Source organism: Nycticebus coucang, chromosome 8, assembly GCF_027406575.1.
Source record: "Nycticebus coucang isolate mNycCou1 chromosome 8, mNycCou1.pri, whole genome shotgun sequence".
Taxonomy (NCBI): Eukaryota; Metazoa; Chordata; class Mammalia; order Primates; family Lorisidae; genus Nycticebus; species Nycticebus coucang.
The window spans coordinates 96,002,989-96,021,965 of record NC_069787.1 but is presented as its reverse complement, the minus strand read 5'-3'; the positions used below and the strand labels follow the sequence as shown (position 1 = coordinate 96,021,965).

General features: G+C 38.5%; 1 protein-coding gene across 7 annotated transcripts in view; it reads right to left on the bottom strand.

Annotated features, from left to right (window-relative positions):
• DOCK3 (dedicator of cytokinesis 3) overlaps positions 1-18,977 on the bottom strand; it is an 899,254-nt gene that overhangs the window by 708,176 nt on the left and 172,101 nt on the right. For all 7 annotated transcript variants that reach the window (XM_053600715.1, XM_053600720.1, XM_053600716.1 and 4 more), the window contains 2 exons: positions 18,923-18,963; positions 3,654-3,709 (listed from right to left, as the gene is read on the bottom strand). In XM_053600715.1, coding sequence (XP_053456690.1) covers positions 3,654-3,709; positions 18,923-18,963 — 97 coding nt within the window. The remainder of the gene's footprint in view (positions 1-3,653; positions 3,710-18,922; positions 18,964-18,977) is intronic.

Here is an 18,977-nt window from a genome sequence, read left to right as displayed (position 1 = left end):
CTGCAGATATAAAGAAATAGCCACCTCTCTTGGTCTTTATGGACTAAATAACTTCAATGGTGACGAAAGATTGCCCAGCTAAGCTTGGGAGCCTCTCAAACCTCATCTGTGGATGTGCACACCCCATTCCTCTCTCCCTCCTGGTAGTCTCAGGATTGTTTGCCTTTTCCTCCCACTCTCACAGAGGCATGCTGGCAGCAGTAAGCTGCCCAAATCTCTTCCCTACAGCAGTACACTGAAAGGCCAGCATGTATGCTTTACTCTTCTCCTTCCTTTCCTAGGGGATAAGTCTCAGAATTATGCACCTTCTCCCATCTAGAAGAGCTTTACTGGCCATTTAGCAGTCCTCCCCTTTCCTCTAGATTACTGTGCTAGAAGGTTGGGACACTGGATGCCTACTCCCACTTCTCTCACTCCCTTGGGAAATCCAAAGGTTGTGTACTTTTCCCAGTCTCACAAAGCCACATTAGTTCAGTGTACTTTTCCCAGTCTCACAAAGCCACATTAGTTCAGTGAGCCTTCCACTTGAGTGCTTTATTCTTAGCTGCCCTCACATACGTGTTTATACTATCCTTGTTACTTCAGGATTCTGGGTGAGCCAAGATAAAAAAGAGGTCACTTGAGCAGCACTCGAAAATGCCAGGAATACTGGAGGTACTGTCCACATACTCTTTCATCCCTATGGAAGAGTCAAAGACTAAACAAATTCTTTCTTGACCAGCTTTGGGGAGGGGCTGATGGAGTTAAAGTGAAATTGTCTTCTTACCTATTATAATATGGCTTTTCTCCATTTTGTGCTCATCTAGGGTACTACGACTTCTTCAGGTCTAGATTCTAGACCTCTCACAAAGGTATTTTGCTCAGTATATTGTTGTTAATCTGTGTTGCTGTTGGGAATAAGGGCTGAGACTTCTTATCCATCAAATTACTTATACCATCATAGGCTACCATTTTTTGGTTGGGTTCGATTTTGTTTGCTACAACACAGAAATTTCTCTGAAGAAAAATACCAAAATAAAGCATGGGGAGGGAGGGGGGAGGTGGGTAGAGGGAGGGGGATTGAAAGGATCACACCTGTGGTGCATCTTACAAGGGTACATGTGAGCCTTGGCAAATGTGGAATGTAAATATCTTGGCAAAGTAACTAGGAAAATGCCAGGAGGGCTATGTCAACTAATTAGATGAAAATGTGTCAAATATTCTATGAAACAAGTGTATGGTGCCCCATGATCATATTGATGTACACAGCTATGATTTAATAAAAAAAAAAAAAAAGAAAAATACCAAAATAAACAGAGCTCTCTTTACGTGCATCCCTTCTCTCAAAGATTACAATCCCTCAAGATCCTGCCTACATACGGTTGTTTTTAAATATTTTCTCCAGGTTTTAGAATTTTTATCCTGAAGCAACTATCTGTCAGATATTTGGATACAGAAGTTGATTCCAGGTAGCTAAGGTTTATATCCAAAAAAATGTTTCTTTGCTTCCACAGGGAAAGAGTGCTTCCAAGTGGCTGCTCTGTATAATTTTTTATACAGCTAAATGTCCTCTGGTTTCCTGAAACAAACTGAATCCAGGTAGGGATACTTTTAGTAAAGTGTTCTCCCAATTTCCTTTATGACTAATATAATAGTCATTCAATGGGCATATGAATCCTGGACTTTATCATCAGAAAGTGTGTGACTTTACCGGCATTTTCTAAGACACTCTGTTTCTGGATTCTTAGATTTTCACATCTCCTTTTGTCACATTGCTCCCATGGAGCTCCCACCAAATTTCAGCTCTGAGCAGCTGCATTGTGGACCAAGGTGTTATGTAAATCAAGGATATTAATTCAGCATTTTATGATATAACCCATTCATATTCAACAAATATGTTTTTCAGGACTTTATAAAATATATGCTTTACTGATCCCATATCTAGATACTTTTCCTTTTCCCACATAACTTCTATCTTGTCTTGGTGCTTTTGACAATCCTCAATTAAACACTTGAGTTGGTAGACTATTTGTTGTACAGGCATACAAACATGGGATTTGTAAGATTTTGTTTGCTTGTTTGTTTTTTTTTATTGTTGGGGATTCATTGAGGGTACAATAAGCCAGGTTACACTGATTGCATTTGTTAGGTAAAGTCCCTCTTGCAATCATGTCTTGCCCCCAGAAGGTGTGGCACGCACCAAGGCCCTGCCCCCTCCTTCCTTCCCTCTCTGTTTTTCCTTCCACCCCCCATAACCTTAATTCTCATTAACTGTCCTCATATCATGTCCTTGTGGCTTTATGTGTTTTGTAAAAGAGGAGGAGGAATAAGAAGTATGCCACTTCAATATTCACATCAGAATCTTCTATTTCATATTCTTATTCATACCCATTAATAAATTTTCTCTTGGAAGGCACACTACTAGTAAACACACTTACTAATAAATGTCATTCACAAATTTACCCTTCTAAGCACTGATCCTAAGGCTGGGATTCACAAATTTTGTTTCATGGCCTCCTTTGTCAGTTGTAAACATTAGAAAGATGCTGTATAAAAAAAGATAAAGTGGGAGGAAATTAGTTCTTGCTTGCAAATAATTCCCCACCAGTGGAAACTGCTTCCAACCTCCAGTTGCTTTTGGCATTCCCCAAAACAACCACATTACCACCTTCTTTATACATACCGGCAGTAGCCATGTGATGTCCCCTCCTCAAATATTTGAGCTCCAGTGTATCCAAGACCCGTATTCCTGAATCTGGTATCCCCAAACCCATTATCGCTTTTGTATCCTCAACCATTAGAGTGTAGGATACTTGGTGTAGTTATTATCTGTGATATATAATATTATTTCCTTTGTTCTTTCATTCTTCAAAAGTTTATAAACAATTTCTTGCACTAAACTCTACCTCATAAAGTGATTCAGGTAATTCTATTTTCCTGAATAAACCCTAACTGACTAGAAAGTCACTCTGATATTTACTCGGCTTCTGATAAAACCATTATTTCTACTATAAGGAGCTATCTTGGTTGAAGATTACACAGTACTTAAATTGTATATTTTAAAATAACAATTCTTGAAGATGAAAACCACAATTTTATAAGAATACACTTTATTACATTTAAAAATGAAACATGACAGCAAAAGATTTTTTAAAAACCACTCATATTCCCAACATGCAAAAACAACAAATGTTAATATTTTGATATAGTTACTATTATCTCCTTTTATTCAGATTGCTTGTTTCCCAAATTCACGATCAAACTATATATTCTTTTTATATGTTGTTTTTTATCCTTCCAGTATGCCTTTAAAAACTTTTTCAACTTCTAATTGCAAATAGACAACTGTAAAAATCCCCTTTACTTTGACATATAGAAACAAAGTGTTAAGAAATCTATCCATCGCTATGCTCAGAACAGTACATGTTTTTTAATTATAAAGATATAATCAATTATGCATGCATAACATTTACAATTAAATTTACTCTCTCATATATAGGAAAACAGATTAAAATTGTCAGCATTTTAAAAAAATATGTTCTCAGAATTGTATATAATAATGAATGTATATTTTTTTTCAGGAAAAGCAGTAGTATATTTTATACTATGAATCATAAAGAAAAAGAGCCTTCCTCTGCAGCCTATAACAATTGTAAATAAGGCTAATTACTCACCCCCTATTACTGACAATTGCCTTTTTCAAGTGAATGTAATTTGCAGGAAAGATCCCCTGTAAAAGAGAAAGATTTCTGATCAGAGAAAAATAAATTGTGATTAACATCTCACATACACACTACAACAGCAATCATATTTCATCATGGAGACATACATTTCCTAATAAAGCAACCATGTTGCATTTTAATTTAAAAAGCAGAGTTATATAAAGTATATTAGGTAGGAATTTTATGGACATAGCAATCAAGAGAATACACTCAAAAGAAAACTGAACTTAAGCACTGCAAAAATAAAGCCTTAAACTTAAATTTTAAAAGATTTACGAATTGGAGATTATCTACCAAATCATTCTCAGGATATAATATTATTTACAGAGGTCACCCTGTACCTCCAAAACCAACATATAATCATCTAACCAACAATTTACAGATTATCCAGCTCTGAGCTGAAGAAACAATTCTCAGACTCCAGCTAATATTTATATTCACGAGAATGAATCAATTTGAGTGTTTTAATAAATGTATTGTTTTACTCTTTCCAACTATTTCCACTTTGCTATATATTATAATGTGATTTCAATTTCTTTTTTTTTTTTTTTTTTGTAGAGACAGAGTCTCACTTTATGGCCCTTTGTAGAGTGCCGTGGCCTCACACAGCTCACAGCAACCTCCAACTCCTGGGCCTAAGTGATTCTCTTGCCTCAGTCTCCCGAGTAGCTGACGGGGCCAGGTTTGAACCCACCATCCTCAGTATATGGGGCCAGCGCCTTACCGACTGAGCTACAGGCACCGCCCGTGATTTCAATTTCTAAGTGATAAGAAGTTTTTTGCTTTGGGTTTTTTTTTTTGCAGCTGGATTGTTTTGTTTTGTTTTATTTTGCTTTGTTAGTAGCTTTTTCTTTCTGTAACTCTACTTCCTGAGTTCTGGCAATCCAACACAATCACAGCATGTGCAAATATGCCCCCCCCCAAAAAAAAAAAAAAAAAAACATAAAATCGAGGAGTGTTTTCTTTTTTAAAAACAGCTTTACGACAGAATGGTGAACTTTCACAGAAGAGGAAGCAAGTGTCAGCCTTCAGGTCCTAGGAAGTTAAGTTTCCATAAATTCCTAGAGCTGAGTCAACACATGGAGGATCTCCGGGGCATCTCAGATGCCTATGAGGGCAGAGACAAGATGGCTGACTGAAGCCAGCTTTCCACAGAGGCTCCCATCCAGAAGGAGAGTTAAAGGACAGAAATGTAGCAAGTAACCTGGCGGATTTGAGCTGCACCAAGAGAGAAGGTTGAAGAATGCACATCAACCCTACTGAGGCAAGCTGCAACCACAAGGATACAAACAAAAGGTACAAAATCCATCACCAAGCGGACGGGAGTCCCCTCTCCCAAGAGAACGGCTCAGAGTACCCCATAAACAAACGAGCAGAGTTCAAAAGTCCTCCCATTATACTCCATGGGAGAAACCCTCTAAAAACTGGACCTACTTCCCCTACTACGGCGCCATGGCGCTCTCCTGCCAGGCATAAAACTGTGTATATATTCTCTACCTGCAATTCTGAGCTCCCAGCACTTCCCTCTACTCTCACTCTGAGTTCTGGAGGCATATCCCCCAGGAATCCAGATTCTTAGGTGTTTTCTCGAGAGGTGTGGAAAGGGCCTAAACTGCTGCTAGTCAGTTCTGATTCTGTGGCACGGAAGTGAGGAGAGGTGGTCAGCTGAGAGGGAACCACAGAAGGAGCAGCGGTGCCCTGAGGCAGCAGCCGTTTTTGGCAAAAATAGGGCTCACCCCTGGATATTCCAGAGTCACACTCCCTATCTCTCTGGGCAACCAGAGGAAACTGGGCATCTTCTCAGGTGGCAACCACCAGCAGAACAGATCTGGGATGGAAACATAGGCCCCGTGAGTAAAGGGTTTGCCTGAAGCGGTACCAGCCTCAGTAGAGCGCAGGGACTAGAAAACGCATGTGCACTGCCAGCAGACTCCCAGGGTGGGGCTGACCCAGAGGACCGCTTTACTGAGCCTAAGACAGACCCGGCCCTCAGGGGATCATCAGCCTAGACAAAGGAGGACAGGAGGCTAGAACTGACAGCTAACCATGCTGTGAATACAAACTACTGGGCAGCAGCAAAGACAGGGCCTGAGGCGCAGGTTCTGTGAACTCAAAACAGCTTCTCTTCTGCAGGGGAATTTAGCCGGAACAGAAACAAATTGTGCAAAGTTGTTCTGTTATGTCAGTAATCAATCAGGGGTGGGGCTGAAAGTGAGTGAACAACCCCAGCCTCCATCAAGCACCCAAGGTTGTCAGGCTTCACCTCCCCCTGCCGGATAGTGGAATGGAGCAGCAGCCTGGCTGAGCAGAAATACATCTTCTTGTGATTCAGGCATATGCAAACACCTGGAGTATCTGCTCATTGGAGGCAACTGAGTCATAGCTCTGCAGGGTTATCAGTGACTGGGTGTGACAGAGGTACAAGGTGGGGAAGGAGGCATCAATCTTCCCAGACTCATCTATTTGCTGGGTGGGTCCTCCTGACCTCATGGAGCACCAGAGCAAGTCAGGAGACCCCTGTGATCTAGTTGCCAGAGATTTTAAACTCTCACACCTGAGACATGTGCTACTGAGACAATTGATTTCAACCTTTTGAACTGAGCCAATCGCCCAAGGACTATCCAAGTGGTGCCCTGGGTGTGTGGTTGTAGGAAGGTTTGATTTTCCTTTTCCAATTCTTGCCTATTGGGGGCAGGGTGACATAATTGCTAGTATTTCTCCACAACTGAAACTTCAACACAGAGTAACTATTTCACTGGGGTCAGAAAGAGACCAGCTGAAAACAAGACAGAGTCACTTAGCCCCACCACACCAAGTAGGTCCCCAGTTTCTCAGCCCGTAGCACTGTACAAATCCTTGGCAAAGCTCCAGGGGAAAAGGTACAGACACCAGTCCCAGCTTTTGGGCAAAGAGCTGGTTAATCACTACTCCTGAAGCCCCAACGCAACTTTTCTTTATCCACTCATCTAGTCAAATGATATAAAATAATCATGGGAAGGAATGAGCAGAAAAACTCTGGTAACATGAATAACCAAAGTAGATCAATCCCCCCAAGGAAAGATATGGCAGATGTAACTGAAGATTCCATTCATCAACAGATGGCCAAGATGTCAGAAATTCAATTCAGAATTTGGATTGCAAACAAGATTAATAGAATGGAGGAAAACTTGGAATTAGAAATTCGAAGAACAATTCAAAAGTTAGAATAGGAAATGCAAGGAGCAATTCAAAAGTTGTCTCAAGAATTTAACGAATTTAAACACAAAATGATCAAAGATTTTGACACATTGAAGTAAGAATTTGCAGTACTCAAACATCTGAAAAATACAATACAATCCCTCAGTAACAGAGTGGACCAAGCAGAAGAAAGAATTTCTGACAGTGAAGACTAAGCTTTTGAACGCACCCAAACTCTCAAAGTGGAAGAGAAATGGAGAGGAAAAACGGATCATTCTCTCAGAGAGCTCTGGGATAACACAAAGAAGGCTAATATGTGCCTCAGTGGAATCCCTGAAAGCGATGAAGTGGCTTTGCAAGGCACAGACGTTCTTCTCCATGAAATTATGAAAGAGAATTTTCCAGACATGTCAAGATTCTAAAATTCAGATAGCAGACAGTTTCAGAACCCCAGCACAACTCACCACGAATAAGACATCACCCAGGAACATCATACTTAACTTCACTAAAGTTTATATGAAGAAGAAAATTCTGAAAGTAGCAAGATGTAAAAAAACCATAACCTACAAAAGGAAGAATATTAGAATGACTGCACATCTCTCTGCTGAAACCATTCAAGCAAGAAGAGGGTGGTCATCGACTTTTAATCTCCCAAAACAAAATAACTTTCAGACCTGGATCCTGTATCCAGCTAAACTGAGTTTCATTTATGATGGAGAAATTAAATACTTTAATGCCATTCACATGTTGAAGAAATTTGCCATAACTAAACCAGCTCTTCAGGATATTCTCAGACCTATCCTCCATAATGACCAGTACAATCCTCTACCACAAAGTAAACTCCCTCAGAAACATTTGATCAAACTCCAACTTCCACAGTGGCAAAAGGATTAAAAATGTCCACTGGACATTCGAAAAACTCGATATCCAAAGTTTACCAGTCTTATCAAAATTCTACACTAATGTGAATGGCTTAAACTGTCCTCCAACAGGCACAGGTTGGCTGACAGGATACAAAAAATCAGGCCAGATATTGGCTGCATACAACAATCTCATGTTACCTTAAAAGATAAATACAGGTTCAGGGTAAAAGGATGCTCATCCATATTTCAGGCAAATGGAAATCAGAAAAAAGCAAGTGTTGCAATTCCATTTGCAGATACAATAGGCTTTAAAACAACAAAAGTAAGGAAGGACAAGAATGGTCAATTCACATTTGTTAAGGGTAATAACAAGTATCATGAGCTTTCAGTTATTAATATTTATGCATTCAACCAGAATGAGCCTCAATTTATAAGAGAAACTCTAACAGACATGAGCAACTAATTTTCCTCCAGCTCCATAATAGTTGGATATTTTAACACTCCTATGGCAGTGTTGGATAGATCCTCTAATAAGAAGCTGAGCAAAGAAATTTTAGATTTAAACCTAACGATCCAACATTTGGATTTAACAGATATCTACGGAACATATCATCCCAACAAAACTGAATACACATACTTCTCATCAGCCTACAGAAAATACTCCAAAATCTATCGTATCTTAGGTCACAAGTCTAAACTCAGTAAATTTAAAGGAATAGAAATTATTCCTTGCATCTTCTCAGACCACCATGGAATAAAAGTCAAACTCAGTAGCAACAAGAATCTGCATACTCATTCAAAAACATGGAAGTTAAATAACCTTATGCTGAATGACATCTGGGTCATAGACGAGATTAAGAGGGAAATTGCCAAATTTTTGGAACAAAATAACAACGAAGACACGAATTGTCAGAACCTCTGGGATACCGCAAAGGCAGTCCTAAGAGGGAAATATACAGCACTGCACGCCTTCTTCAAGAGAACTGAAAGAGACAAAGTTAACAACTTAATGGGACATCTCAAGCAACTGGAAAAGAAATAACATTCCAACCCCAAACCCAGTAGAAGAAAATAACCAAAATTAGAGCAGAATTAAATGAAATTGAAAACAAAAGAATTATACAACAGATCAATAAATCAAAAAGTTGGTTTTTTGAAAAGGTCAATAAAGGGCGGCGCCTGTGGCTCAGTGAGTAGGGCGCTGGCCCCATATGCCAAGGGTGGCGGGTTCAAACCCAGCCCCTGCCAAACTGCAACAAAAAATAGCCGGGCGTTGTGGCAGGCACCTGTAGTCCCAGCTGCTTGGGAGGCTGAGGCAAGAGAATCGCGTAAGCCCAAGAGTTAGAGGTTGCTGTGAGCCATGTGACGCCACGGCACTCTACCCGAGGGTGGTACAGTGAGACTCTGTCTCTACCAAAAAAAAAAAAAAAAAGGAAAGGTCAATAAAATAGATAAACCTTTGGCTAATCTAACCAGGAAAAAAAAGAGTAAAATCTATACTTTCATCAGAAATGACAGACGAAATAACAACAAACTCCTCAGAAATTCAAAAAATCCTTAACAAATATTACAAGAAACTTTATTCTCAGAAATATGAAAATGTGAAGGAAATTGACCAATACCTGGAACCACATCACCTTCCAAGATTTAGCCAGAATCAAGTGGAAATGTTGAACAGGCCTATATCAAGTTCTGAAATAGCATCAACCCTAAAAAGAAAAACCCAGGACTAGATGGCTTCACATCAGAATTCTACCAAATCTTTAAAGAGGAACTAGTACCTATATTACTCAACCTGTTCTAAAATATAGAAAAAGAAGGAAGAATACCCAACATGTTCTATAAAGGAAACATCACCCTGATCCCCAAACCAGGAAAGGACCCAACAAGAAAAGAAAATTACAGACCAATATCACTAATGAATATAGATGCAAAAATATTCAACAAGATCCTAACAAACAGCATCCAGCATCAAACAAATTATACATCATGACCAAGTCGGTTTTATCCCAGGGTCTCAAGGCTGGTTCAATATATGTAAATCCATAAATATAATTCAGTACATAAACAAATAAAAAAACAAAGACCATGTGATTCTCTCAATTGATGCAGAAAAAGCTTTTGATAATATCCAGCATCCCCTCATACACTTAACAAAATTGGTATAGAAGGGACATTTCATAAACTGATTGAGGCCATCTACAGAAAACCCACAGCCAACATCATATGGAATGGAGTTAAATCGAAATCATTTCCACTCAGATCAGGAACCAGACAAGGTTGCCCATTGTCTCCACTGCACTTTAACATTGTAAGTTTTAGCCATCGCAATTAGGAATGAAAAGGCAATCAAGGGTATCCATATAGGGTCAGAAGAGATCAAACTTGCGCTCTTCACAGATGATATGATTGTATATCTGGAAAACACCAGGGATTCTACTATAAACCTTTTAGAAGTGATCAAGGAATACAGCAGGATCTCAGGTTACAAAATCAACATTCATAAATCGGTAGCCTTTATATATACCAACAATAGTCAAGCTGATAAAACAGTTAAGGACTCTATTTCATTCACAGTAGTACCAAAGAAGATGAAACATTTGGGAGTTTATCTAACAAAGGACATGAAAGATCTCTATAAAGAGAGCTATGAAACTCTAAGAAAAGAAACAGCTAAAAATATTAACAAATGAAAAAACATACCATGTTCATGGCTGGGAAGAATCAACATTGTTAAAATGTCCCTACTACTCAAAGCAATATACAATTTTAATGCAATCCCTATTAAAGCTCCACTGTCATACTTTAAAGATCTCGAAAAAATAATACCTTGTTTTATATGGAATCAGAAAAAAACCTCACGTAGCCAAGACACTACTCAGAAATAAAAACAAAGTTGGAGGAATCACGCTACAAGACCTCAGACTATACTATAAATCAATAGTGATCAAAACAGCATGGTACTGGCACAAAAACAGAGAGGTACATGTATGAAACAGAATAGAGAACCAAGAGATGAACCCAGCTACTTACCGTAATTTGATCTTTGACAAGCCAATTAAAAACACTCAGTAGGGAAAAGATTCCCTATTTAAAAAATGGTGCTGGGTAAATTGCCTGGCAACCTGTAGAACACTGAAACTGGACCCACACCTTTTACCATTAACTAAGATAGACTCTCACTGGATTAAAGATTTAAACTTAAGACATGAAACTATAAAAATACTAGAAGAAAGTGCAGGGAAAACTCTTGAACAAATCGGTCTGGACAAGTATTTTATGAGGAGGACCCCCCGGGCAATTGAAGCAGCTTCAAAAATATACTACTGGGCCTGATCTAACTAAAAAGCTTCTACACAGCCAAGAACACAGTAAGTAAAGCAAGCAGACAGCCCTCAGAATGGGAGAAGATATTTGCAGGTTATGTCTCCGACAAAGGTTTCATAACCAGAATCCACAGAGAACTCAAATGTATAAGCAAGAAAAGAACAAGTGATCCCATCACAGGCTGGGCAAGGGACTTGAAGAGAAACTTCTTCTCTTCCTCTAGGAGGAAGAACGGCACACGGCCTACAGACATATGAAAAAATGCTCATCATCCTTAATCATCAGAGAAATGCAAATCAAAACTACTTTGAGGTATCATCTAACTCCAGCAAGATTAGCCCATATCACAAAATTCCAAGACCAGAGATGTTGGCATGGATGTGGAGAAAAGGGAACACTTCTACACTACTGGTAGGAATGCAAATTAATACATTCCTTTTGGAAAGATATTTGGAGAACACTTAGAGATCTAAAACTAGACCTGCCATTCAATCCTATAATTCCTCTAGTAGGTATATATCCAGAAGACCAAAAATCACATTATAACAAAGATATTTGTCCCAGAATGTTTATTGCAGCCCAATTCATAATTGCTAAGTCATGTAAAAAGCCCAAGTGCCCATCGATCCATGCATGGATTAATAAATTGTGGTATATGTACAGCATGGAATATTATGCAGCCTTAAAGAAAGATGGAGACTTTACCTCTTTCATGTTTACATGGATGGAGCTGGAACATATTCTTCTTAGTAAAATATCTCAAGAATGAAAGAAAAAGTATCCAATGTACTCAGCCCTACTATGAAACTAATTTATGGCTTTCACATGAAAGCTATAACCCAGTTATAACCTAAAAATATGGGGAAGGAGGAGGGGACGGAGTGGGGTGGACGGCGGAAAGAGGGTGATTGGTGGGATTACACCCACAACCCAAGAATTCACAACAACTGCCTAGAGAGCCTCACCCAGCTGCTACAGTCACCTCTATAGGGAGACCATGGTTAGAGCAATCCCCACAAAACCAGCCTCAGTGTAGAGGGTCTAGCCCAGCTTTCAAATTGAGCATCCTATATATATCTGAACAACTCAACATCCAGCACAAACAGCACATGTTTGAGCACAGGTAATCATAGGTGAACAGAACAAATTAGAACAGGTACATTATAGGCTTCCAGTGCACATGCCCCTCATCTGCTGCATCAATATTCCAGAATAAGGGGCAAAAAAGTTCCACCTAGTGCCATTCCCTTCTTCTCATCAAGCAGGAGAGTTTCCAGCAAGAAACAGGTGCCCTGAAAACCTATTCTTAGTTCAGAAAAGAGGTTTCAAATGAGAAGAAGCCAGAAAAAAAAACTGGCAACATGAAAAATCAAAACAGACTGCAACCCAAAGGCATCAAAATGGAGCTACAGTAGTGAATCTAACTGCAAATAACTGTCAAAATAACAGAATTACAAACATTTTTAAATCTTAGAAAATTACAGGTGTAAAAATGTTTTGGTTCCATAATTTGTTTTTGTACAGTTTATGGATGACAAATAAGATGAATGGAATTGAACAAGTTGAACAACAACAAAAGGAAATCAAAAAATTTAGGAAATTAATTAAAAAGTCACTAAAAACTAGACAACATAAGGAAGGATGTAAGAGAACTTAAAGAAATGAATGGATCATTTAGGAAATTTCAAAATACAGTGGAGAGTTTCAGCAACAGATTAAATGAAGGAGAGGAAAGAATCTCAGACCTTGAAAACAAGGTTCTCAAGCTAACCCAGTCATTTTAAGAATCAATCTGATATATACATTATAGGTATTCCTGAGAAAGAAGAGTCAAAAGCACAGAAAAATCTGTTTAAGGGAATTATTGAAGAAAACTTCCCCACTATCACCAGAGAGCCAGATATCCAGATACAAGATGGTCATCAAACACAGGGAAGATTCACAACAAATAGGACATCTCCAAGACACATAGTAATAAACATGGCTAAAGTCAAAATGAAATAGAAAATTCTACAAGTAGCTAGATGTAAGCAACAACTGATGTAAGCAACAACTGAAAACTCCTTAGGCTAACACCATACTTCTTAGCAAAAACCTTGCAAGCCAGATAGGAGTGGGTCCCTGTGTTCGATTTTCATTTTTTTTTTTTGTAGAGACAGAGTCTCACTTTATGGCCCTCGGTAGAGTGCCCTGGCCTCACACAGCTCACAGCAACCTCCAACTCCTGGGCTTCAGCCATTCTCTTGCCTCAGCCTCCCAAGTAGCTGGGACTACAGGCGCCCGCCACAACGCCCAGCTATTTTTTGGTTGCAGTTTGGCAGGGACTGGGTTTGAACCCGTCACCCTCGGTATATGGGGCCGGCGCCCTACCAACTGAGCCACAGGCGCCGCCCAAGTGTTCGATTTTCTTAAACACAAAAACTCCAAGCCTAGAATTTTGTGGGCCACATGAGGCGGTGTGATTGTATTTGTTCCCATTTTGTTTTTGTTTTTTTACTTCAAAATAAGTATGTGCAGTGTGCATAGGAATTTGTTCATAGTTTGTTTTTTTTAAACTATAGTCGGGCCCTCCAATCGTCTGAGGGACAGTGAACTGACCCCCTGTTTAAAAAGTTTGAGGACCTCTAATCTATCCCATCCACCATCATGCTCCACCTCCATCTGCATTTATTTTTCTATCATTTTAAGTATGTCGTTATCACTAAATGGTTATCCTTTACAAACACTAAATAACTGGTTCCATAAAATCACTGTCATAGAATGAAATTCAGTTATTAAAACTTAATAGTAAAAATATTTAATGTTAATTTAAGTTTATAAATACAAATACAAGCTATTAAGAGGTATAAAGGTACACATCGTTATGAACAATACAAAAATCTAAGATTCTAGAATGGAGCTCATATTAACAAAATACACAATTTCATAAGCCCAAGTGAAGAAATTAAAGAAATATGACAAGGCAAAAAGAATTCTAACACTATTTAGAAAAGCATGATTTTGTTTCCTCATTTTGATTAATTTTTTCTTTTCTTTTTTTCTTGTTTTTTTTTATTATTAAATCATAGCTGAGTACATTAATGAGATCATGGGGCACCATACACTGGTTTTATAGACCATTTGACACATTTTCATCACACGGGTTAAAATAGCCTTCTTGGCATTTTCTTGGTTATTGTGTTAAGACATTTACATTCTACATTTACTAAGTTTCACATATACCCTTGTAAGATGCACCGCAGGTGTAATCCCACCAATCACCCTCCCTCCACCCCCCCCTTCCTTTCTCCCTTCCCCCTATTCTTAGGTTATAACTGGGTTATAGCTTTCATGTGAAAGCCATAAATTAGTTTCATAGTAGGGCTGAGTATATTAAGATACTTTTTCTTGCATTCTTGAGATATTTTACTAAGAAGAATATGTTCCAGCTCCATCCATGTAAACATGAAAGAGGTAAAGTCTCCATCTTTCTTTAAGGCTGCATAATATTCCATGCTGTACATATACCACAATTTATTAATCCATGCATGGATCGATGGGCACTTGGGCTTTTTACATGACTTAGCAATTATGAATTGGGCTGCAATAAACATTCTGGGACAAATATCTTTGTTATAATGTGATTTTTGATCTTCTGGGTATATGCCTAGTAGAGCAATTATAGGATTGAATGGCAGATCTAGTTTTAGATCTCTAAGTGTTCTCCAAACATCTTTCCAAAAGGAATGTATTAATTTGCATTCCCACCAGCAGTGCAAAAGTGTTCCCTTTTCTCCACATCCACGCCAACATCTCTGGTCTTGGGATTTTGTGATATGGGCTAATCTTGCTGGAGTTAGATGATACCTCAAAGTAGTTTTGATTTGCATTTCTCTGATAATTAAGGATGATGAGCATTTTTTCATATGTCTGTAGGCTGTGTGCCGTTCTTCCTCAGAGAAGTTTCTCTTCAAGTTCTTTGCCCAGCCTGCAATGGGATCACTGGTTCTTTTCTTGCTTATACATTTGAGTTCTCTGTGGATTCTGGTTATGAAACTTTGTCGGAGACATAACCTGCAAATATCTTCTCCCATTCTGAGGGCTGTCTGCTTGCTTTACTTACTGTGTTCTTGGCTGTGCAGAAGCTTTTTAGTTAGATCAGGTCCCAGTAGTGTATTTTTCAGAGAAGTTTCTCTTCAAGTCCCTTGCCCAGCTTGCGATGGGATCACTTGTTCTTTTCTTGCTTATATGTTTTTGATTAATTTTTCAAACTATTACTAATAACAATCACAAAATGGCCTCTCCCACAGAGTCCAAATACCTTTGTTATAGGGAAAAGAATTTAGAACTAATTCTATAATAAAATTCTAATTACCCTGTTGGAGAAGCCACATGGAGAAAGAGGACACCCAGAGACTACTCACAGAAGCTTAGTTATCTCGGTAGTCCAGGTGAAGACAACCTTCCAGCAATCCCTGCCAAGATGCCAGGCATGTGAATAAACATTCTTGGACATTACTGCCAGTTGAGCCCCCAGATGTCACAGGTATCATAATAAACAACTTTCAAGCTCACCCAGTCAAGCCACAGAATCATGAGAGATAAAATGATTATTAGTTTAACCCACTACATTTTGGGGTCCTTCTGTTCTACAGCAAAAGATAATCAAAATAATCATGTTTACTATTTTAAGGACACTATAATTCATGTCTCACTAAACAAGTTTTCAAACTACACAGTGTACATCAATTTAATACTTATAAATAATAATTTTTCTTTCTTTTTTTGTGAGACAGGGTCTCACTATGTCATCCTCTATAGAGTGCTGTAGCATCACAGCTCACAGCAATCTCAAACTCTTGGGCTTAAGAGATTCTCTTGCCTCAGCCTCCCAAGTAGCCAGGACTATAGGTGCCCACCACAACACCCAGCTATTTTTTGTTGCAGTTGTCATTGTTGTCTCAGCTGGCCTGGGGAGGTTTTGAACCTGCCAGCCTTGGCACTGTAACCACTGTGCCATGGGCGCCAAGCCATAAATAATAATTTCAACAGTCACAGTCTCCACACTGTTCCTCAAAATACTAGTTTTGGAACCAAGGTAAGGAGGTGGCAAATTTCATAAATATTACTAAAAATAAATAAATAGGATATAGTAGCACAAATTACAACTTTCTATTCATTTATAAGATTTACTACTTTTCAAGTTCTAACTTTCTAACAATTTTAAATAAAAATTTAAAAAATAATATACAAATAAAAGCTGGTCTCGTAGAAGCATTCTCATATGTTCCTGAAAATTAGAAATAGAAGGGAAAAATTACCTATGAGCAGTAGTTCTCAACAAGAGGCATTTCTGCCCCTATGACACTTTTGGCATGGTCTAGAGTCCTTTTTTGCCACCACACTAGAAGAGAGGGAGTTCCTGGCATCTAGTGGACAAAGGCTTAAAATCTGACACTGCACAGAACAGTCTCCCACAATAAAGAATTATCTGGCCCAAAATGTCAACAGTGCCAAGAATGGGAAACCCTGCCTAGAAGGCATTAAATTTGAAAATAGTGTTTCCTTATATTCATTACCTTAAAAACTAATTGAATTGAATGAGCCTATTGGCAAAACTGGTGATGAGAACTGAGGGAAAAAAAAAATTTTTTTTTTTTTTTGAGGCAGAGTCTTGCTCTATGGCTCAGGATAGAGTACAGTTGCATCACCATAGTTCATTGTAACCTCAAATCCCTAGATTCAAGCAATTCTCCTGCCTTAGCCTCCCAAATAGATGAATTACAGGCTTATACCATCATGCTTCTGTTGCTTGGGCTGATCTCAAACTCCTGAGCTCAAGAAATCTTCTGACTTCAGCTTCCCTCAGTGCTAGGATTACAGGTGTGAACCACCACACCCAACCTTTCTTGTTTAATAAAAGGATAACATTGATATTTTTCTATATAAGAAAATACATAATACATCAAATATTAAGCTACAGAAACATATAAGAAAAACTGATAGTATTAATTATACAAAAAAGTAAGCAGAGGGCAGCACCTGTGACTCAGTGGATAGGGCGCCAGCCCTATATACCAAGGGTGGCAGGTTTGAACTCAGCCCCGGCCAAACTGCAACAAAAAATAGCCGGGCATTGTGGCAGGTGCCTGTAGTCCCAGCTACTTGGGAGGCTGAGGCAAGAGAATCGCCTAAGCCGAAGAGTTGGAGATTGCAATGCCACGGTACTCTATCAAGGGCGACAAAGTAAGACTCTGTTTCTAAAAAAAAAAAAAAAAAAAGTAAGCAGAATTTTTTAAAAATGCATTACTGGAAAAAAATATTCCTAACTGTACTATAACTGCTAATTAAAATATACTTGGGGGGCTGGGCATAACGACTCACTCCTGTAGTCCCAGCACTTTGGGAGGCCTAGGTGAGAGGATTTCTTGAAGCCAGGAGCTCAAGACCAACCTGAGACCCCAACTCTACAAAAAATTAGAAACATTATCCAAGCATGATGGTATATGCTAGCAGCCCTAGTTACTCAGGAAACTGAAGGGAAGACTGTTTGAACCTTGGAGTTAGAGACTAAAGTGAGCTATGATGATGCCACTGCACTCTAGCCTGAGTGACAGAGTAAGACTATGAGTGAAAGCTAGAGTAGGTTGGCATTCCCCTGAAATCTTGAGCTAGTTATGGCCCTGAGTTTCAGGACCCCTGCTGCAACTCATACCTATAGTGGCAAAGCGGGGTTGGAATGTCCAGCAGAATAGATAAGAAAATAGTATGGGAAATGTCTAGTTAGAGACAAACAGCTTAGAGACAAGAATATAAATAAAACTAGAAAGTAATTGATAAGTACCCCCACAGATACCCTGAAAGCTGCAGGCACCTTGACCAGTAGACTATTAACTTTCCTTCATTAAATTCTCTCCATAGTATTCTTAGATCTGTAGCTTAGTACTCCTCTGTCCTTCAACCTGATATCTTTCTTCCTTGAACAAAAACTGCCTATTTAACTGAAACATAACACTGTTACCTTTTCACTTTTTGCCTTGTGTATACATGCCCCTAATTTTCTAATAAATAGTCTTGGATACTGGGCTAAAGATGGCATCTGTTAGCCTCATGAGGGGCTGATACGGTGTCATCTCTCATGAGCCAGAACACTGTATGCGTATATAAATTTCTCAGTGCTTTCTCTTCCTTCGTTTACCAGAACCCAGGTGGTGAGACAAGTTCCATGTGCACGCAGACCCCAGTCCACCTCATTAAAGCTTGGTTCTTGGGTTGCAACGTAAGACCTGTCTCAAAACAATATACAGTATACATATACAATATATACTCTCTCTTTCTCTCTCGCTATATATATATGTATATATATGCATAAATATACATAGACACATATATAATATACATAATTTAATCAAATTAATTATAATAGACTAAGCACATAAATCTAGTATATAAAATTAGTATTCTGTACTAATAACTCTTGCTGAAATTCATATTTGAAAAAGAATATTATTATCAACAGAGAAATGCCTAATAGGAAATTATTGGAAAACTCTTCCATTTCATATTTTAGAAATAAATTCATCTAATTAATCATGTGGTTCCATAGGACTAGGCCTATAAATAAGTAAATTTACTTTTGTCAAACATATAAAGTAATAAAAGATAAGCTTTGCAGCTATAACAATATTTGCAATTTTTATTCTTCTTAAAAAACCATTTAATACTTCTAGACAGAGAAGAGGCTGATGCAATTCTGTAAAGCACTGAATTATTGTGGCTACCCTAAAAAATGAACCAGTAAGAGTTGCTATTATATCAAACATACAAGGCACGTTCTTCCTACATTAGAAAAAGTAATAATGAACTTTTCATTACCTTCACATTTGGCTTCTTTGTTGAAACTCCTCTGTACCAACCTAAAACAAATCAT